At 45.6% G+C, this 22,740-nt stretch overlaps 1 protein-coding gene across 9 annotated transcripts in view; it reads left to right on the top strand.

Annotated features, from left to right (window-relative positions):
- Pmi (Transmembrane protein Pmi) overlaps positions 1-18,537 on the top strand; it is a 53,611-nt gene extending 35,074 nt beyond the window's left edge. For all 9 annotated transcript variants that reach the window (XM_045725946.2, XM_069300848.1, XM_069300847.1 and 6 more), the window contains 2 exons: positions 8,867-8,979; positions 16,049-18,537. In XM_045725946.2, the coding sequence (XP_045581902.1) occupies positions 8,867-8,979; positions 16,049-16,219 (284 nt within the window). In that variant the 3' untranslated portion in view covers positions 16,220-18,537. The remainder of the gene's footprint in view (positions 1-8,866; positions 8,980-16,048) is intronic.
- The last annotated feature ends 4,203 nt before the right edge of the window (positions 18,538-22,740 follow it).

Here is a 22,740-nt window from a genome sequence, read left to right as displayed (position 1 = left end):
TATTCAATAGTGTGTAATTTGATATATTTATATAATAAAATGAGTGAATCATTGCTGTACTCAAAAATATGGTGTGCATATTGTTGATTCAATTATGTTCATCAATCAGTGAACAAATACTTTGTCGGTTATTACACTATAAGCACAGGTTATATATAAGTATCTGCATGTTTTGTTCACTATAACGAACCACTAAGTAGCTATTATGAGTCAAAAAGTAACGAGTGACCGACCGCCGTGTACCAGCCAGCCACTCCCGCCCTCCCTCAAGTCATCTGACTCACCCACATTCTCCTCCCACAATACTGTTTTTGCTATAATTCACTATATACAGACGTTATATATAAGTATCTATCTACATGTTTTGTTCACCATAACTGTACATCTAAGCTTGTATGGTGAGTAAAGGCACAAAGACGTAGGACCTCACACAGTCAGCTGATGGCTGCCGCCCTCAAGGCCAGACGCACTATTATTTCTCCTCCAACAATACTGTGTGGTGTTATTACGCTATATACAGACATTATATATACCAGTAAATATCTATCTGTTTTATTCACCATACTTGTACAAATAAACCGGTATGGTGCCCAAAGACCATCGTGGTAACCAGTAAAGAACACCGTCGTCTGCACGGTGGCGTCATGCAGACGACGCCACCGCCCTCACCAAAATGGCGGCTCCCAACCTTCTCTTGCTGTTTATACCCTCTATACACACGTTATATATAAGTATCTACATTTGTGTTCACCATAGCGAACCACTAAGCTGGTATGGTGAGTGCAGTCAATAAAAGGTGGCCACACACAGTCAGAAGACATCGCCACCATCCTCCCTCCCACAGCATTACTCCTCACTCCATGGCGCACAGCACTAAATATCACCACAATTCTGCTATTATCAGAACCCTGGTCAGTTTTATCACAGTCAGGGGTCTTCTGTAATAATATCATCACTACATAATAGCATGAACAAGTATATTTTGGCATTTTTAGGCGATGCTGTGGTCACAAGCTGAACAGCAGTGCTGTTAGCTCATGCTGCGTGCGTCAGGCTTGGTTGCTCACTCAATACTGAGGCCAATAACACCCGGGAGTTTGGCCCACGATTTTTTTTTAAAATGGCGTCTGTTTACAAGAGCCCTGATGGTGTAGTGAACCCCATGTATCCGCGGGCCGTTTAAATCTTGCGTAGTACTCCAACACGTCATATGACGTGATGCGCAGTTGACTGGAACAACGTCCAACACGTCATATGACGTGATGCGCACTTTAAGGGTTAATTGAACATTTGTATGTTCCACTGAACATTTAGTACCGAATTCAATTTGTTCGGATCTTCCGAGAATTCGCTAGAGCGGGGTTCGTTAGAGTGAGGATGCACTATTAAATTTTATAATTATTTCTGGGGGACGCCCCTTCGGTCCCCGGAGCTATCCAGGCTGATATGGATATCCCTACATTTGGCATCAGTCGATGTGGGGGGAGTTCTAGGACTACCGGGGACCACAGTCCATAAACTAGCCCCCTCAGAGAGCCACGAGGGGTAATGGCCTATTGAAATGCACTTGTGATTTTGGAGCATTCTTTATCTGCCATCGACCGGGACAGGCACCCAGAAAGGTAAGCGCCCCAAAACAACCTCCTATTCTGGTGAAACCGACGAAAATAGACAAACGAGTGGACAGAACTCCCTAAATGAAAACGAGCAAACAAGCATGACATCACACAAGCCGCGCCGTATGTCTGCGCAGCTCCCCCCTCCCCGGGAGGGGTGAAGGGGGAGCCAAAAACCCCACACCGGCGATCCACACCCCAGTTCTTTGGCTGATGGGAAACGGCAAGGTTGGGTGGCTCCAGCTCCAGACTCTTGTATTGTGCTGTTCCCTGTTTCAGTACTACTCTTACTGTGGTGTGCGAGCTGGGAGTAATATTCTGTGGTACTCGGGCTGCATGTGCTTAGCGTCACCTTCCCTGAGTGCCCTGTAAGTACCACCCTTGGGGCTTGGGGTTCTCTTCCACAAGTCACCTTGGGGTCTACTTTTGTTGGTCTTTTGCTGCTTGGTGATTGACCACCACGAGTGCTTTTTGGGGTTTCCTCCCTTGTTTGCCTTGAGTTGGGGTAAGTGGTAGTTTTTGCACTGGTCGGGGTGCGGGATACTGTGCAGCTAGTTTTCACCTATAACAGCAGCCGATTCTGTTCCCTCTGGGTACGCTGTCCTTAAGAGATTTTTCTTTTTGTTTTTGCCTGATGGGGGGGGGGGGGTCTGCCTTGATGTTCCTACCCCCTGTTATTCTAGGATTTGCTTTTGTTTGGTGGTACCCCTTGCTTTGTGCTCGTGAGTGGACACATCTTGGAGTTTCAGCTTTAGCAGTGTTGATTGGTAGCTTGGGTGCCGGTTAACAGTACCCAGCCTGGGATTACCCTAAGCAGACCCAATCTGGGGGCCCTGGGAAACCCCATGGGGGCACTCAGGTCCGATGGATGCGACTCCTGAGTCCCCTCTCGCCGTGTGTGAGTTTGAGGGTTGCTCTGTCGCCTTGTCTCAGGGCAACGCTCATTGTTTTTGCCTCCGTCGTGCTGCCTGTTGGGTCAGTTTCTCGCTGGCGAGAAACAATGGGCACAGTTTCTTTCACCCTATGCCCCTGTTACCTAGCAGTAAAATAGGTACCTCGTTGTTAGTCAGCTGTCACGCGCTGCTTCCTGGGGGTGGAGGCCTGGTCGAGGACCGGGCCGCGGGGACACTAAAAAGCCCCGAAATCATCTCAAGATAACCTCAAGAAGTGACACATTCGACCCTGAGTCTTGCGAGCTTTGTTGCTTGTTTGTGACTCAATTCACCCAATCCGATGATGACATTATTCGGGTGCAGAGCGGCTCACACATTGCAGGATAGGTTTAAGTTGTTGCAACGTGCTCGGTTGGTTGCTTCCCGAGGCTGCCCCGTTTTGCTTATAAAGACTTGAACTTAGGGGTGTTGGTCGCTTCAGCCTTGGTTCTGTCCACACCCCCTCATTCTTCCCCTGCTGTGGTTCATTTGGTTCCCCCCACCCATGCTTCTGGCTCCTAAGCGTCTGAGGGCTTCGGGGTTGGGGCAGGGTTTAGAGGTTTTTGAGACTCGGACGGTTTTGGGGGTTTCCCCTTCTGGGGTGACGACAGAGAGATTCGAGTCTGTTCCTCCAACCATAGCTCCGGGGCCTGACCAGTGGACCCATTCTCTTCCTGCTATTTCGGCCGCCCCGGCTTTTTCTTGGGAGGCCGGGGCTTTGAAGGAAGACTCGCCCCTGGGGCCTGATTTGGAGGCTCCTGGGGTTGGGGAGGAGCTGGCTTGGGGGCCTTGGGCCCCATTGGACTCTGCCTGGGTTTTCCGACCCTCCGAGCGGGGCTTACTGTTACATGGAGTTGGGTTTTCCTTTCCCCCCTCTACGTACAAGCTGGATTAGAGTTCGGTTCCGTCTTTCCGGAGGTGTTTTGTTTCCGCGTCTTGCCTATTGTGGTGCGGGCAGCTGTTGTGGCTTACATTCTGCACAACCTGTAGTATGCCTCTATAATGGATCCGTCTTTTTTTTTCAGGTTTGGAACTTCGTTTGCATACTGGGTTTGTTATGAGGTTCTGGAGTCGTCCTGGCTTGCGTACTGCCCCCTGCTTGGGACACCTTACGTACCCGCATGCTTGAGAGATGTGAGGCGTTGGCTGTGGAACAGGTTGACCTGGGGGACAACTTTGAATACCGTAATGGGGTGCCTTTTCGCTTCGGCCCTTCTGCGGGATGTTGGCACTGTTCAGCTTCACGTGTAGGTTCCTTCGCTGTCAGCTGCACTTGTGGCTGAGAACTTGTGCATGCAGGGCTCGTTGGCTTCGGTCCTGCATTTCTTTTCCCTTCTTGAGCTGTCTTCGGATTGGTTTCTGGAGGATGTATAAGGCGCTTAGGGCTGTTCCGGGGTCGGCGCCTTGGTCTTGGTTACTTGTGCGTCATCTGCACTTTTGAAGCTTTTTGCACCGATCCTGCGGGGATGCGCTGTCGCTGTTTTTCGCTGCACGTCTTGCATGTCGACAGGTGGTGCTCGCTTCCTCCTTGGAATCTGCTTGGGCCCCTGGCTCTTAGATTGTCTTCGCTCTTTTGTCCTTTGTTGTTTGCAGCCTCTGCATTTGAGCAGTACTGTATATGCAAGCAACTTCCTCCAGCTGCCCTTGGTCCTCCAGGGGGTCCCAGGTGGGTTCGTCCCAGATGGGGCGTGCCAGGGCTCCACTCGTTGGCCCTTTCGCTGATCGCCTCGTTGACGGTGTGATTCATGGGCTTTTCATGTCGTTTTTTGCAACCTGCGGTGGCTCCTCCTCCTTCAGGAGGTTCGGGGCTCGCAGGTCAGGCCAGCTCTCCTGCGCTCTGTCAGGTCGTCTTGGAGTAGGTGTGCTTGGGCGTGGTCGAAATGACGACGTCCCTCAGGTGGGTTTCTCACCTCTTTCCAGTTCTGAAACTGGACTGTGTGGACCTGCGGTTCATTCTGGACTTGTCCCATCTGAACCCTGGGTTTCTTGCCCCTCCTTTTGGATGACCACTCTGTCCCAGGTCTGGCTTCTGTTGGAGCCAGGCGCTTGGATGTTGTCCCTGAACCTCAAGGACGCATGTTGGCATGTCCCAATTCATCCGAGGTTCAGGGACTGGCTCGGGTTTGTTGTGGGGCATCAGAGGTATCACTTTCGTTGTCTCCCTTTCGGGTTTAATCTGTCACCTCGCATGTTAACACGCCTTACCCAGGTCGTAAGTGTGTGAACACACTTATGACCCACCTGCAGGGTCGTCGGTGGTCCGTCTGCATCTGTTACGTGTTCGGGTGTTGGCTTACCTCAATGACTGGCTGGTCTGGGCTCCCAGTCGGTCCGCGTGTCTGCTTGTCAGGGGTTTGGTGCTTTCCCAGCTAGCCGGGTTCAGGTTCCTGGTGAACTGACAGAAGTCCTATCTGGTACCCTCGCAGGTTTGGACCTGACTGGGTCTTGTGTGGGACTCTCGGACTGCTTCTTTGTCTCTCCCTCTGGAGTCTCTTTTTTTTTTTTTTTTGGCTGCGGTCCTGCATGCGCTGACAACACCTTCCACCACTGACCCCACCTGCCTCCCCTGACATCTTCCACCACTGACCCCACCTGCCTCCCCTGACCCCACCTGCCTCCCCTGACATCTTCCACCACTGACCCCACCTGCCTCCCCTGACATCTTCCACCACTGACCCCACCTGCCTCCCCTGACAACACCTGACACCACTGACCCCACCTGCCTCTCCTGACACCATTTTATCAGCCTTCAACCATTTCTTCCTAGGAACAATGGGTAAGCATAACAAAACACTGTATAACTGTTTACACTTTGGTGAATCATAGTTGATGACAGCCAGCTCCAACGCTCGGTCTTGGTGACCACTTGGACGAACAATCCTTGCTTAATCGAACAATTATATGTTCCACTGAACATTTAGTACCGAATTCAATTTATTCGGCTCTTCCGGGAATTCACTAGAGTGGGGTTCGAATTCCGGGAGTGGTGAGGAAGCTCTATAATAATATTTTGATTGTATAAATTTTTGTCTTAGGTCGTTCATTTTGGTATCAAATTGTTCGCAATAGAATGCTCTAAAGGGATATATGTATATAAGGTCAAGTGAAAGAACAACATTACCAATACATTATTTATGACACAATATCATTCTTCTTTGTGTTGCTTCCTTCACATAAGTGTTTTTACCACAATATCATATGTATAAATAAAAAAAGTGTGTACTTACCACCCAATGATGTTTGTAGAGCATGAGTTGAGCATTAGGTTGAACCACTCCACCTGCTCCAAAAAAGGTTTCCTGAAGTTTCTCAAGCCATGTTTTATAGATGGAGTGGAGGGGGATAAGCATTACTGCTTAGCCACCCAGTATGTCCTCTTGTGATGGTATGCACTGTAGCATGGTGCAGCACACAGTGACACACCACATGAATTACACTTATACTTAGTATCCTTCCTTTTACCAGACTTGTAGCAAACACGACACTTCAGACCTTTCTTGATGCGAATTAGGGAATGGTTCAAGTTCCTGTTCAGACGTTATGGTTTATCCACAATATGAGGGTTTCTCCTAGCAGCAGCACCAGAAAGAGTAATCTGACTCTCGTCTTCTGAGTCAGATGATGAATTTTCATCTCGAGGTGAAGATGGGAATAGTGGCCGCCTCACACGTGATGATCCGGGTGTTGCAACATTGTCGCCAGTAGATCTGCTCTCATATACATCATGAGCATGTATGATGTTGTCATTTTGGAGAGGCCAATTCTTAGACTTAGAATTCAGTAGTGACGAAATGATCACTTATGGAAATTGAGCAATGTGAGTTTCTTTGTATCCATTGTGTAGTACTTGTATAACACAAAAGCATTATGGATAGCCATTTGCATAAAGTAGAACGTGATTTTCTTTGTACACGTGTGACTTTTCCGCGTGAAATGATAATATTTTACCATTTGGTCGAAGTGATCAACACCTTTCATGTGGTTATTGTAGTCACAGATTGTGTTTGGTGTGTTCACAATGACCTGTTGCAATGAACATGTTCCATCAGGTTTGTGCACTCGTTTCCTTCGTTCCACTTGTTGTGTACAGGTATCTGCATTGTGGCAAGTTGTGATGCGTAAAACCGCGCTTATCTTTCCACAGAATTATAAAAGTATTATCCTTCTTTCGGAATACAGTTTTATCTACTGGCAGTTTACCCTTTGCTTGTAGCTGAAGATCTTTTGGTGCACCGTGCTGCAATCTGAGAGTACCACAGGTGTATACATTTTGTTCAAGCAGCTTTTCACTCAGTTGAACAGTTACAGTAGTTATCCATATATAAATGGTAACCTTTGTTCGTCAGTGGTTCAATCAAGCCCATAACCATTTGAATCATTGTCTTCCCAATTCCTGCATACACTTCAAAATCATAGATGTAACCAATATGGGATTCAGCTAATATGTACAGCTTCACTCCATACTTATCAAGTTTATTTGGATTATCAACCTTGAAAGCTAGATGGTCCCTCCATGACATTGTGCCTTCATCCAAACACAGATTTTTACAGTGTGCCTTCATCCAAACACAGATTTTTACAGTGTGCCTTCATCCAAACACAGATTTTTACAGTGTGCCTTCATCCAAACACAGATTTTTACAGTGTGCCTTCATCCAAACACAGATTTTTACATTGTGCCTTCATCCAAACACAGATTTTTCTGAGGATTGTATAATGTTTTGGATTTATGTGAGAGATATTCCATGAATGTTCTAACTTTTATTAGTCGGTCTTGATTGTCTTTTGGAATGACTTTATTGTCATAAGTATGAAAATACTTCAAAATCAGTTCATATCGTTTCGCAGTCATATAAGTATTGAAAGAAGGTACATACCAAAATTTACCTGTTTGCTAGTACATTCTCATCACTGGCAACTTCATAATGGCCATCAACATTGTCAGTCTAAAATATCTAGCAAGCTCTTTTACACTCACTTCATCCCCACGTATTGCTTGAGTTGGATGCTTGAGAAACATTGGCGTTGCTTTGTGATGCATACAAGTTTGTTTCATATACCATATATTTCAGCAAATCTCATGTAATAAATTGTAAAAATCCAAGAACAGTGGTTGGTACTGGTACAGTCAAGCCTGGTGTTCCAGTTAAACTGTCTACAAATGATGGAGTGTTGTCAGTAGACCAGGCTTCACCATAACTGGTGCGTGGGGTATGAGCATGCCCTGTACCTGTGGCTGTGGGAGTATCACCATCAAAATCATCACTCCCCTCACTTTCAATTTCATCCTCACCTGCTGTTTCAGTTTCAACAAACTCACTATCTACAACACAGTCACTTTTGGCACTTTCAAGATCAAGATCAGATAATTCGTCACATATAGCCTGGAATTTTGTTGGTGTGAGTTTGACCTTGCTGTACTTTTGCCACACACTACTTAACTTATCCCTCAGATGTGTTTCTTTCACCGCTTTTGTCCTGGGATGGCACTGTTCTTGATCACTATCCATCTTGCAGTAAATGTATAGTGTATAAAGGCAATAACAAATATAGCTGAGGAGAAATAGCCAGAACGGGCACATGTGTTCGAGACGAGGGGAGGCCACAGCAGTCACGAGTCAGTAACAATGGGCCTACTGCGGCAAGCGGTGCCTTGATGCCACATGGGCCACAACAGAAAATGGGAAGACGTTGGCGCAAAGTTTAAAATGCGTCCCATAATGATCGGATAAATAATGGATTTTTAACAAATATTTTAAATTTGGACGTCACCTACGTCCCTAAGGAACATTCACAGAGTTATTTATGGATGTCATCTCCATCCCTAAGGAATGAAAGTGTTAATTCTCCTCCTGCCACAAATACAGTACACAGTGAATTGCAGAATACTAGTACTTAGAGGATGCAAGAATGAATGCAAAAATGTAAAATAAAGGGCAGTTCAAATCATGGTATTTAGGTCTCTCACCACACATCTTGTTTGTGTTAATATTGTGCAGCAACTTGTAAACAGGCGAACCTAACCCTGCGCACCCACAATTTTTGTATTAAAGACAAAATTACTGAAGCTTGAATTTGTTACCCAAAATCACTCACATTCAGGACTGGCTTCACCTAAGTTATTGTATTTCTCAAAATATTACTTTGTGTCTTCACTATTCTTAGTTTCTACTGCTGTATTATCATTAATTTTTCTATCCATTTATTTTTCTTAAGTAGCAAACTTGTCATGTACTAGAGTAAAATATCTGCCTTTTATTATCATCTTGTCCAGCAATTGTTTCTTTTTGCAAAAGATTGAACGGTTGCATTCTTCAGGTCTGATATGGCGAGACACAGCTTATGTTTGTGTCCCACTTGGCACTTTATCGTTATTCTGCACTGGAGTTTATACCGCATCATGGCAGTTTGATCCCTGTTGCAAATATCAGGTAAGCTTAACAGCATGTCTCGTGAACGTTTTAGAAATATCCAGCAAGATGCCTGTAGCAATCTTACTCATCCACATCACCCATTTTGCATCATTGTCACCTACAATTTCCTGTATTCTCTCCATCAGTTCAATCTTTCTTTCCATCTTTTCTACTTTTCCTTCATATATACCATTTACCATCTCTACATCTCTCTTGTAAATATCATTGTTGTTTTGCCTCCACTATTATGTCTTCATACCAGCTCATTTTCACCCCTGTAACTTTTAATGTATTATACATATAATTATTTTGGAGGATTTATATAAAATTGATGAGGTATGTCACATTTGAATTGAAGTTTATTTTTGCTGTGGTGTATACCTGGTCTTAACCCTTAAACTGCTCAGCCTAAGAGGCAGGGAAGCAAAAAATAGTTGAATTATGTAAAAGTTACTTACAAATTTTAAACAAATCTCCAACTTATTGGCTGCAGTGTCGTGAAACTTTCATCAAAATATTTTTATAAATTGATTTTAGATGAATATTAAAAAAAAAAAATTGTTGATAGGGAGAACAGCTCCTATTAACTGGAATTGATGGATAATGCAACAATAAAGAGATGTAAGTATCTGTCCTACACACAAAGAAGAAGAATAGTAGTAAAAAGTGTCTACAAAGTGGATATGCAGCTGGTGCCTTTGTAGCATTGGTGAGTAATACATAATAACACATAATAATGAGTAAGTATGTTATTATGCTCAATTTTATTATATATCATATAAATGCATTGCCTAATGTTATTATCAGTTACTTTCAACAATGTTAAAAAAAAAAAATTCTGTGGGGAGCCCCTATGGCTCCCTGGAGCTTATCGGGTATATTATATTAGACCGGGACATTAACTATAGAGTTCAGACCTACCAGGGACCATGAGCCAGAACCGGGCCCCTTCAGAGAGATGGCAGGGAGCAATGGGCCTGGAAAACCCCCTTGTGGTTGGGGGTTTTCCTTATCTGCCATTGACTGGGGTTAGGTAGGCATAACAAAACAAACTCCACATGGTAAAAAACTAACAACAAAAATCGAACAGAGAGGTATAACTCCCTACAATCCCAAGGAAACAAGCAAACAAGCAAACGTAACACACTACTGCCACGCCACTCGTCCACGCAGCCCTCCCTCTCCCTGAGAGTGGGAGGGGGGCCTCAGACCTCAACACACCGGCTGCATGTCACTCCAGTTCGTAAGCTAATGTCAACCGGGACAGATGCTTCTCTGTCCTCAGTTTACTAGGTGGTGTTTGCCTTCGTGGCACTCACTGCTGTGTTTTTGTGTTGTGCGGTGGCCAGGTGTTCCTTATCAGTACCGGGGCTGCATGTGCTTAGGGGCTTCCTTCCCTAAGCGCTCTGTGAGTATTGCCCCTGCGTGACAGGGTTATCTTCCCTGGGGCGTTCGGGAGCCATTCCCGTAGAGGTTCTTGATGCTCAGCATTTGCCTCGCCCTTGGGGCCAGCTGGGGCTTGGGGCACTTGTTTGGTCTCGGGTAGGGACTGGTATTGTGCTGGTTAGGGCATCAAGGTGTTGCGCGACCTGCTACCTATGCAATGACCGGTTCCTGTTACCCCTGGGGAAGGTATACTTTTGTGGGGGTTTTCTTTTCTTTTATTTTCATTGCCTAGTGGAGGTCTGCCTAGTGTGGCTATGGTTCCACTGGTAGTGTTATCTTGAGATGATTCTTGAGGTTATCTTGAGATGATTTCGGGGCTTTTTAGTGTCCCCGCGGCCCGGTCCTTGACCAGGCCTCCACCCCCAGGAAGCAGCCCGTGACAGCTGACTAACTCCCAGGTACCTATTTACTGCTAGGTAACAGGGGCATTCAGGATGAAAGAAACTTTGCCCATTTGTTTCTGCCTCGTGTGGGAATCGAACCCGCGCCACAGAATTACGAATCCTGCGCGCTATCCACCAGGCTACGAGGCCCCCTCTGTGTTTGGTGGCCCTCTGCTAGGTCCCTGTGAGTGTACGTGTTGCAGGGGTTTTCAGTATTGGCATCTACCCCGTGTTAGTTTTGGGTGTTAACCGGTTAGCAACACCTTGCCTGGGCTACCCGTAGCAGTCAGCCTACAGGCCCTGGAAAACCCTGTTGGGGCTCGGTGGACCATTGGATGTGTCTTCCGGGTTCCATCCTGTGTTGTGCGGGTTCGTTGGTTGCTGTGCCCTCGTCTCAGGTGACAGTCACCACTTTTCCCTCCGTTATGCTGCCTGTTTGGTCGCTGACACCTTGACCCAGAGTCTTGCGAGTTGTGTTCTCTGCTTGTTCTCCAGAACTCTCCTGATGTCCTTACTGTTCAGAGTACAAGTGGCATCCGCGTTGCAAGCTCGGTTCAGGTTGCTGCAATGCGCTAGGTTGTTTCCCACCCGGATGCCCTGGGGCTACCCCATTTTGGCTAGGTGCTGTTCGCACCTTTCCCTCCCTGTTCCCGGCTCCTGACCGTCTGTGGGTTTCGGGGTCAGGGCGGGGTTTAGTTAGGGCCGAGACTCGGGCGGTTTCGGGGGCTGCCCCGTTAGGGTTGGGGACGGAGGTTTTCGAGCCTGTTCCTCCTCCCAAGGCTTCTCCTGCCTCCCCTGACAACACCTTCCACTACTGACTCCACCTGCCTTCCCTGACAACTCCTTTCACCACCGACTCCACCTGCCTCCCCTGACACCTTCCACCACAGACCCCACCTGCCTTCCCTGACACCTTCCACCACTGACCCCACCTGCCTCCCCTGACAGCACCTTCCACCACTGACCCCCACCTGCCTCCCCTGACAACACCTTCCACCACTGACTCCACCTGCCTCCCCTGACAGCACCTTCCACCACTGACCCCCACCTGCCTCCCCTGACAACACCTTCCACCACTGACCCGACCTGCCTCCCCTGACAACACCTTCCACCACTGACCCCACCTGCCTCCCCTGACAACACCTTCCACCACTGATCCCACCTGCCTCCCCTGACAGCACCTTCCACCACTGACCCCCACCTGCCTCCCCTGACAACACCTTCCACCACTGACCCCACCTGCCTCCCCTGACAACATCTTCCACCACTGACCCCACCTGCCTCCCCTGACAACACCTTCCACCACTAACCCCACCTGCCTCCCCTGACAACACCTTCCACCACTGACCCCACCTGCCTCCCCTGACAACATCTTCCACCACTAACCCCACCTGCCTCCCCTGACACCTTCCACCACTGACACCACCTGCCTCCCCTGACAACACCTTCCACCACTAACCCCACCTGCCTCCCCTGACAACACCTTCCACCACTAACCCCACCTGCCTCCCCTGACACCTTCCACCACTAACCCGACCTGCCTTCCCTGGCAACACCTTCCATCACTGACACCACCTGCCTTCCATGGCAACACCTTACACCACTGACCCCACCTGCCTCCCCTGACACCACCTGCCTTCCCTTCCACTTTCCACCACTGACCCCACCTGCATCCCCCTGACATCTTCCACCACTAACACCACCTGCCTCCCCTGACAACACCCACCACTGACACCACCTGCTTTCCCTGCAACACCTTCCACCACTGACCCCACCTGCCTCCCCTAACAACACCTTCCACCACTGACCCCACCTGCCTCCCCTAACAACACCTTCCACCACTGACCCCACCTGTCTCCCCTAACAACACCTTCCACCACTGACCCCACCTGTCTCCCCTGACAACACCTTCCACCACTGATACCACTTTCCACAGCTGACCCCACCTGCCTTCCCTGACAACACCACTGACCCCACCTGCCTCCCCAGACACCTTCCACCACTGACCCCACCTGCCTCCCCTGACAACACTTTCCACCACTGACACCACCTGCCTCCCCTGACACCGTTTCATCATCCTTCAACCATTTTTCCCTAGAAACAATGGATAATCATAATAAAACACTGTATATCTGTTTACACTTTGGCAAATCATAGTTGATGACAGCCAGCTCCGATGCTTGGTCTCGGTGACCGCTTGGCCGAACAATCCTCGCTTAATCAAACATTTGTATGTTCCACTGAACATTTAGTATTCGATTTGTTCGGCTCTTCTGGGAATTCGCTAGAGCGGGGTTCGTTAGAGTGAAAAAGAACTGTATGAGGTTTCCTGGTGTTTCTATTCGCCATTTTCTTGCTCGTCGTTGGTTGTCTTCTCTTACGCATCTGGTTGTCTTGTCATTTCATGGTTTTCTGGACCGTTATTAATGCTTCTTACTGTCGCCTCATATTATGCGGCGCTGGCGGAGCCACTCCAGCTTACGCTCGGGGTAGACGTCATGTCCGCCCCGTTCCGTACGTTTTCTTGTGCTGTGTTTCACCTCCTGCCTGCTCATGCGCCACCTGAGCCGTCCTGGTTCTTGGTCAGGGTGCTCTCTTATCTTTCCTCTCCTCGGTTTGTGGTAGCCCCTTCGGTTTAAGATTGTTTTTCAAAGGTCGTATTTTTGTTGGCATTGACCTCTGGGGGGGGGGGTCGGATCGGGGAGCTTCCGGCTCTCCTTCGGCGCAGGGGTTTGTCCTCTTTTGGTTCTGGTGGTAGGTTTGTATGTTTGCAGCCTTCTCCGTCTTTTCTGGCGAAGGCCGAGACAACTACATTCCGGAGGGGTCCCTGGGTTATTGATGCTTGGTTGATTTGGCCGGGAATGCGTCATGTGTTGTATCTGGTTGCGGCTCTTCACCGTTACCTGCGTACCGTGGCTGGGGATGCGCTTTGGGTTGATCCAGTTTCCCTCATTCCCTTTTCCAGGGCTCGGGGTCTACCAGGTCGACAGTAGGGTTAAGTCTAGCCAGCCTGCGGTCTATCCTCGTGCCCGTGCCATTCGGATGTTTGCAGCTTTCACTGCCGTGTTTGGTAATTTGTCTTGGGCTCATTTCGAGTGCAGGGATTTGGAGATCGTACAGGTTCCTGGTTGCCCATTATTTTGTGAGTATGTCTGCTCCTGGGCGTTCTGGTGTTGCTTTGGGTTGCAGGTTGCAGCCTGTTGTCTCGACTTCGCGTTGTGGAGTTTGTGGCGGCCGCCTCCCGGATCAGCCCTTTCTTTTCCTTCTCTTTGGGTATGCAGCTCCAGGGAGCCGTAGGGGCTCCCCACAGAAAACCAGCGTTGAATGTAATGAAATGTCATTTTCTGGGTGAGCCCCAGAGGCTCCCTGGCAACCCTCCCTCCCACCGGTTGGCATTTTTTCGCGTTGTTGCTTGCCTTCCAAACTAGAGTGCTATGCAGCTGGAGTGGTGAGGTCCGGCCCCGCTCCCCACCCCTCTCGGGAAGGTGAGAGCTGTGCGGATGCCGGCACTCGGATGGTAATCTTGGGCATAGCATTTTATCAAATCCTCATTTTTTGGGGCAACACGTGAGGAACACAAATGCGAAGAAGCCTGAATGGTCCCCAGGACTATGCAACAAAAAATGAGGTGAATAAAAAAAAAAAATAATATATATATATTATATATATAATATATATATATATATATATGTCGTACCTAGTAGCCAGAACGCACTTGTCAGCCTACTATGCAAGGCCCGATTTGCCTAATAAGCCAAGTTTTCATGAATTAATTGTTTTTCGACTACCTAACCTACCTAACCTAACCTAACTTTTTCGGCTACCTAACCTAACCTATAAAGATAGGTTAGGTTAGGTTAGGTAGGGTTGGTTAGGTTCGGTCATATATCTACGTTAATTTTAACTCCAATAAAAAAAAATTTACCTCATACATAATGAAATGGGTAGCTTTATCATTTCATAAGAAAAAAATTAGAGAAAATATATTAATTCATGAAAACTTGGCTTATTAGGTAAATCGGGCCTTGCATAGTAGGCCAAAAAGTGAGTTCTGGCTACTAGGTATGACATATATATATATATATATTATATATATATATATATATATATATATATTATATATATATATATATATATATATATTATATATATATATATATATATATATATATATTATATATATATATTATATATATATTATATATATATTATATATTATATATATATTATATATATATTATATATATATTATATATATATTATATATATATTATATATATATGTATGTTACCCTACACACAGTTAGATTGTCATATCCTTCAAGTAGACCTGTTCGAAATAAGTGTATGGAGCACCACTTGGCAAATGGAATTTAATGTGAATAAATGCCATGTTATGTAATGTGGAATAGGAGAATATAGACCCCGACACAACCTATAAATTATGTGAGAAATCTTTAAAGAATTCCGATGAAGAAAGAGTTCTAGGGGTGGTTCTAGATAAAAAACTATCACCTGAGGACCGAATAAAGAACATTGTGCAAGGAGCCTATACTACACTTTCTAACTTCAGAACTGCTTTTAAATGGCTCCCAGAACTGAAGGACAAGAGCTAAGAGGAGAGATTAGAGGCATTAAATATGTCAAAACTAGAAGATAGAAGAAAAAGAGGCGATATGATCACCATGTACAAAATAATAAGGGGAATTGATAAAATTGATAGGGAAGAATTCCTGAGACCTGGAACTTCAAGAACAAGAGGTCATAGATTTAACACTTTTGCGTTCTCGGAGTGAGCTCCCCAGCCTACCCCAAGGTTCGCCGAGTGTTTTGCCTGAGCGAGCAGCCACTGAAATGTGTATACTCACTTCAGTTTTCTCACCTCAATTTTCATTGTATATCATTTATTTTGGTATCAAATTGTTTGCAATAGAATTCCCTATAGGTGTATATGCATATAAGGTCCAAAAGCCAGGCTTGCCACCCGCACCAAACCCAAAAGTCAGACAAGTGTTACCCTTGATTGTGCAACAGCAATAAAATGTGTATACTCTTTTTTTCAGTTTTCTCACCTCAATTCTTGTGCTATGTCGTTAATTTTGATATAAATTTCTTCGCAATAGAATTCCTTACAGGAATGTATGCATATAAACTCCAAAACACCTCCCCACCCCCATACAAACAAACATACATTTACTCTTGTAGATATAGCTTTATATTATTAGATATCAAGTAATATTTATCATAATTTTTTTGCAGGTAGAATATGACTCTGGTCGTTTGTCCCGCTTACCTCTTCAGTCATTGTCTTCTGCGTCACCAGTTGTATTGGTGCGAAGGGATGATTCTAGGAGAAAAATCCTACACAATTGTGTATCTTTAGTTTCATTTTCATATTGCATGTGGAGACTTTATCAGATGTACAAGTAGGGCTATAGGGAGAATTATTATACATGTAGTACCATTAAGACTATGCATGAGTATATTTGTAATATTATTTAGGTAATGTATGAGTTGTACATGTAATATCATTATTAAATAAGGAATGTACACAGAGTAGGACTGGATGTATTGTACAGAAAGGATCAGATGAATTTCATTTAATATTTACCCCTGCAAATTACAGTATGTATTGTATGTACATTGTATATTTACAGGAATTTGTCAATTTGAGCCAAGTGCTTAATTGCTGCGACATCTGTATTATAATATTTTATAGTACAGTATAGATTTATTTAATTTTTTATTAACTTAATAGACAATTCTTTAGTCAAAGCTTGTTATTTTTTTCATAAAGTTTTGAATGATCCTCAGCTTGAGGTATCTAGTCTAGAAGACTAGATACAGTTCTTGACCTGGGGGAAATAATTGCAACACCTCGGAGTATGTCAAAATGAATTCATTAATTAGCCATACATGAAGAGGTAAGCTCAAGGCATGCAACTGCACTGGGTCATGTGGTAGCTTTTGTAAATTATGTTTTATTACTAATTTTCATTTTGAGGTCTTAGGCCATCTGATGACTTGTACTCTTTGAAGGCTTTGGAGAAACTATTTGAAAAGTTCAGAAATCATACAGCATTCTAAAGATTTTCATTTCATATCAATTGTCTTGCTGGCAACAGTTTCAAGAAAATTATAGGATGCAGAGAAGTAAATAATTTCATGGAAAATTAATTTGGTTTTACAGGTCATGAATAAAACCCAGTAAGAAAGAGTGCAATGCATTTTGTAGCACCAAATGTTTGATTCATTAACCAAATATTGATGGTGTAGTACAGAAGAATACCAGTACAGTATACTTCATTTTGGCTTGAGTGTTCACAGCAGTTTTCTTTCTTCTTCATTTAGAAAGAAGTACAAAGTGCAGATTTTAGCATGCATTTTGTTAGGGCATCATTCCATATTTATTTTCTTAATCTATCACAAAATTCATCTTTCATTATTTATCTCAATCATTGTATCGGCAAGTATTTCAAGCTTGCAATTCTCTTGTGCAAAATGTCAGTGCTCAAATTCCGGAAAGTGTATGCTTAATTAAACAATAAGTAAATAGTTAGAAACTTTATTTTTCTAATATTATCATACAGTATTTATATTTTTCACTAAATGACATGAAAACCTATTGAAATGTGAGTAATCCCATATAGTGCCAAGGTAATTTTTTTTTTTTTTTTTTTGCATGAATAAGTTGGCTAGCAAAGGGTTACAGTAACATTATTTTGTTAGTCACCTTAGACTATGCAACAACATCTTGTGTAAAGAAAAGCATTTAATTAAATAGCTCAATGTAGCTACATTGTAACTAGAGGAAGGTTGCTGCCACAAGGCCAAGGGCAACCACCAACCACCTTGAATAAAAGTGCGCTATCCACTCCAGGTTTCAGAGGAACAGCTTCCCAAAGAAAAGAATGACAAGGGAAGAAATGTACATTAAATAAAGCTCTTGGTACCCATGGATTCTTGGGTAGCAACTTCTTGTATGGAAGATGCTGCCAATAATATTATTCAAAGAAGCGACCTTCACAATAAGGGGAAGCTACCTGCTGCAGTATCCAAGGTAACTATTTCCTGATAATGTAATTTATCTTTATCAAACTTTGGGTATAATACTTCCTTATGAGAGAGGAGCTATATGGTACAATGGCTAGAGTAAGAAACTCCTGGAAAAGATGTTCATAGCTATCTACCACATGACCCAAGGCAATAATTCGTAGTGTGTTATCTAACAATGGTATCAAATTCGTGATCAAAGAAATTTAGATTATCAAAGAGTGAAGGTTAAAAACTTGAGAAGGAAGCTCATTACCATGAGACATTTTATTAATATATATGTAAAGAGACTGTGTATGGTTATCTTCAGCTCAGTCAGCAAGGTTTCAAAGCATTTTGTGAGAAATGAATTGACCAAGTTAAAAGCAAGAGGGAGGAAGTTAATTAGAAGACTCGGTTTTTGAGTCTTGCAAAGGAAGTTTACCCAGCACAATTTTTTCTGCTTTTAAGAATCAAATTTTGGTTCTTAAAAACTAATAATTCAGGGTAGTTTAATGCAATGGACCATTTTTTTTGTGTATGAAATACATGATTAGAGAAATGCAATCTCGCTCTTCAGTAGGAGAGGGAGTCATTGTGGGGATTGTACAGACAGTATTTAAGTACAGTACTGTAATGTAGTCTGTACATAAATTTATAGTAACATAATAACATGTCTTTATTTTGTAACAATGAATTAAACCAAATATCACAAATGGATTTTATTACACCAAAAAGTAGTTAATTAATAGAATATGGTAAGTAAAAATTCATGAATCATCTTCTCGATGGTACGTGCAGTTTGCATGGAGGGTTTATTCTCCTGATGACTGCACAAATATTAATCTTTGGAAACACGTCACTGTGGAGCATCCCTGTTGAGAATGACATGATTTGAAGACTTTTGTTTGTTGTCTTTTCCTGTAGATACAGCAGAAGCAACTAAAATTAGGCATGTTAAGAGGCGTGTTGGGATAATTCTTTTCCTAATTTGAGGAAAGAAAGAATAATACTAGTCTTCTATTGGGAAGGGATATTACCATGTGTCCAGCAAAGGTTGTGGAAGTTTAGAAGGGTGTTATGTACAGTTGATGAAAGATATTTGATAAGTTCATATGGAATTTCGTCCTCACCAGGTGCCATGCCAATATGTAAGTGGGTTAAGGCTAATTGTAGTTTGCTTAAAGTGCAAAAGTTGTCAATGTTGGGCATGGGCAGCTGTACTGCATGTTAAATTTTTGTTTAGGGAAAGTTCTTGGGCATAAGAGGTTGAGAGGGTTAATATAAGACAATTAGCAAGAACATTTGCACACATCTGCAGTATTGCGTCAAAAATTGAGTAGACAAGGAATGATGCTTTCGCACGTCAAAAAACCAGCGTTGAATGTAATGAAACGCCATTTTCTGGGTGAGACCCGGAGGGCTCCCGGAACTATCCAGGCTGATATTGCTAATGTCAGACTTTGGCATCAGTCATGTGTACGGAATTCTTAGGCCTATCTGGGACCACGAGCCAGAACCTGGCCCCCCTGAGAGAGGCACGAGGAGCAATGGCCTATAGAAACCCCCATGTGGTTGGAAGCATTCTATGTCTGCCATCGACCGGGTTAGGCACCCAGAAAGGTAAGCATCCCAGAACAAACCCTCTATTCTAGTCAAGAAATTACTACTGAGAGCCGAACTAGAAAACAGAAATACCAAAATAAAAACGAGCTAACGAGTATGACATCGCCATCTGCGCAGCTCCCCCCGCCCTGGGAGGGGGAAGGGGGAGCCCCAGACCCCCTTGTGCTGGCAACCCAAGACCCCAGTTCTGAGGCTGGATATGAAAACAAGTGAAAAAACACCAACCGAAGGGAGGGACGGTTGCCGGGGAGCCTCCGGGTCTCGCCCAGAAAATGGCATTTCATTACATTCAACGCTGGTTTTCTGGGGGGAGCCTCATCAGTTCCCCGAAGCTACCTACCTAAAGACGAAAACAAGAAGGACCTAACCTGGGAGGCATAAGTCGCTCACTCTCCAACGCGAAGCAGAGACAAAAGACTGCAACTGCCAACCAAAGGCCGCACAGGCCCGACAAGGTCCATGAACATCAACGAAGGAACGCGTAGCCAACCTACGAACGTCATGGGTAGAGGGATGGACAGCAGGCTGGCTAGACCGAACCACCCTGTGAACCACCTGAGAGAACCACACCCTGGAACAGGGAAGAAGAGAAAACGGGACAACCTGAAGCGTGACCCCGGTCACAGCAGCCGTGGCACGCAAAGAACGGTAAAGCACCGCAACTGAACACAACATATGATGCAACCCCGGCCAGACCAACCAAGCATCAACAAACCATGGACCCCTCCGGAAAGCAGCCGTGTCAGTCTTTGCCAGAAAAGATGGAGATGGCTGCAAGCGAACAAACCTATCATGAGGACCAAAAGAGCCGAAACCCTGGGGCCGGAGGAAGAGCATGAAGCACCGCAACCCAACCCCCAGAGGCCAATGCCAACAGGAAAAGATCCTCGGAAAAAATCCAGAACCGAAGGGGCCACAACAAACCGAGGAGAAGAAAAGAGAGCACCCAATCCAAGAACCAGGATGGCTCAAGCAGTGCAAGAGCAGGCCGGGGGTGAACCACACCAGAGACAGCTCGCGAATTGGTGCAGAGGGAATACCAAAACCGAAGCAACCCGGAGTGGCTCCGCCAGTGCCGCACAAGACAAGGTGACAGTATGTGGCAAGATGACGGCCCTGAACCTTCAGAAGAGAAGGACAAGACCACGCCAACAAAACACAGCAAACCTACGAAGGGACAAAAAGAAAAAGGAAGGCCCGCCAAAAAACCCCACACCGCCGGCCGAGACGTAGGTGGGACACCATCAACGAAGCTACCTGAACACCAACAGATGGTGAGATACTCAAGGCAGAACCGAACCAGCCCCGCCATGGACGATCGAGCATAGGAAGAGGCAGAGCCGCGGAAAAATCTCGGGTGAGGTTTTCCACCGAGCAAGCTGAGCCGGAAACCCAAGCCGGCAAGGACCCAGATGTCTGCCGTACAGAAAACTTCCCAATGCTAGCGTGCTCGCCAGAAGATCGGAGACACTCTGGTTCCGACGCGAGACTCGTGAGAAGTGACACCGCAAGATCAGGAAAATGCCAACTGGCAAGGCAAGCCAGGAAACCATGAACCCAACCCGGGCGAGCAGAAACGCCTCGTCCATGAGGAACCCCCCGGAACCCCTGAAGGATCAACAAGTCCGACAACAGATGACAACTAGAAGCCGCCAGCAGAAAAACGCCAAAACGCAGACGCCGCAAACAGCAAGGACAAATGTGCGTGGAAAAAACGAAGAACCAGGGCCCAGGCCGAGGCCAACAAGGAATCGAGCACCATGAGCCGAAACGCAAAGCGAAAAGCAGGTATAACGCATCCCACAGGAGCGGCGAACGCAGCCCCAACAGAGCAGAATGAAGCATGCAATACCAAGTAAGGTATGAGGAGGACAAACCAGGACGTGAACAGCACAAAAACAAAATTGCACCGCTCGAAAGGGAACACAAAGAAAAAGGCCGGAGCTAGGGCCTGAAACCTAGCACCTTCCGGCCCAAAGAAAAGAAACTGCAAGGGCAGGAGAGGAAGAACAGAAGCAACATCCACCTGCATACAGGGCAACCCAGAAGCTGGAAGTGCCAAATGAAAGCTGGAAGATGATGAAAAATCAGGACCATTACCGGACACAGGGGTGGTGCAAAAGCAGGGAACTGAACATGGACAAAGTCCAAACTACCATTAGCAGAGCCAAGAAGTACATACTAAAACACACAACAATGTATAGGAGAGAAGGAGAAAAAACGGAAAAATGCAAGAAAAAGACCAGCAAGACATTTCAAGCACCAGCAGCAAGGAAGAAGAGGAATGAAGAAGACAGGCAGCAATCAGGAACGAAAGGGACATAACCTACCACACACACAGAATTTAATATATATATGGAAGGGCCCAGCCAGGCACCGCACGATGGTCAAGGAATGAGTGTTCAAGATAAGACCTCGAAAGACAGGGCCATGCCCCACAGTGTAACAAATAACACAGACGAACAAGGAAGGCCACAGAAAGAAGCACGCAATGGGCCAAACAAAACTCCACAACTAATTGCCAACACTCGTCCAAAAACCACGAACCAGCGCCTGGCCGAAAGAGACGCACAACCGCATAAACTCACCTGCACAGAGTAGGCACTAACATGCCACTACACATCTGAGCCGAGAATATTCCGGGAGCACTGCTAGTGGAATAAGGCCAGAGGAGCACGTGCAGGAGAAGAGTAGGGGAGGGGCAAATGCGGTGTTCCACACCCGTATGCAGATAAAAACTAGGCGTCCTCCCCATATTGGTAATCCAGAATACCCCTCAGTATCTACGGGGCTCTGACTGGAGAGAAAAGAGGAGCAAGAGAGGCAAAGCACCCGAGAGAAAAAGGACGTGGAACATCAATACCTTTGTACACAGTCCGTAAACAAAAAAACTACCACGGCGCATGCGCAGGAGGCATGAGGTCCGAACTGCACAACCCGCCCGGCGGGGAGGGCACCAACTAGGAGTAGTTAAGGAATATTAGCAGTGCCGAGACAAAGCACGGCAAAAAGATATAATTACAAAAGAACGAGACAGTACCAAAAACCAAGAAGAAGCACGGAAGAGGACCAATGAGTCCTAGAAAAGACTGTAGGAAGCCTCACCGGATGATGACAGACGTTCCAATAATACCGGAAGAATCGAAGACCGTCCCGAACCTTCGAGATCCATCAGAAGCAAGAACAAAATCACGAAGGCTCATAAAGGCACAGTCGCACCCGAGATCAAAGGTCATGCAGAACCCGATACGAGAGGAATATGACCTTGACATGATGAAGTCCTGTCCCAGAGA

Source organism: Procambarus clarkii, chromosome 44 (genome assembly GCF_040958095.1).
Source record: "Procambarus clarkii isolate CNS0578487 chromosome 44, FALCON_Pclarkii_2.0, whole genome shotgun sequence".
In the NCBI taxonomy this organism is placed as follows: Eukaryota; Metazoa; Arthropoda; class Malacostraca; order Decapoda; family Cambaridae; genus Procambarus; species Procambarus clarkii.
Note: the sequence above shows the minus strand (reverse complement) of the source record. Positions and strands in the feature narration are given on the sequence as shown.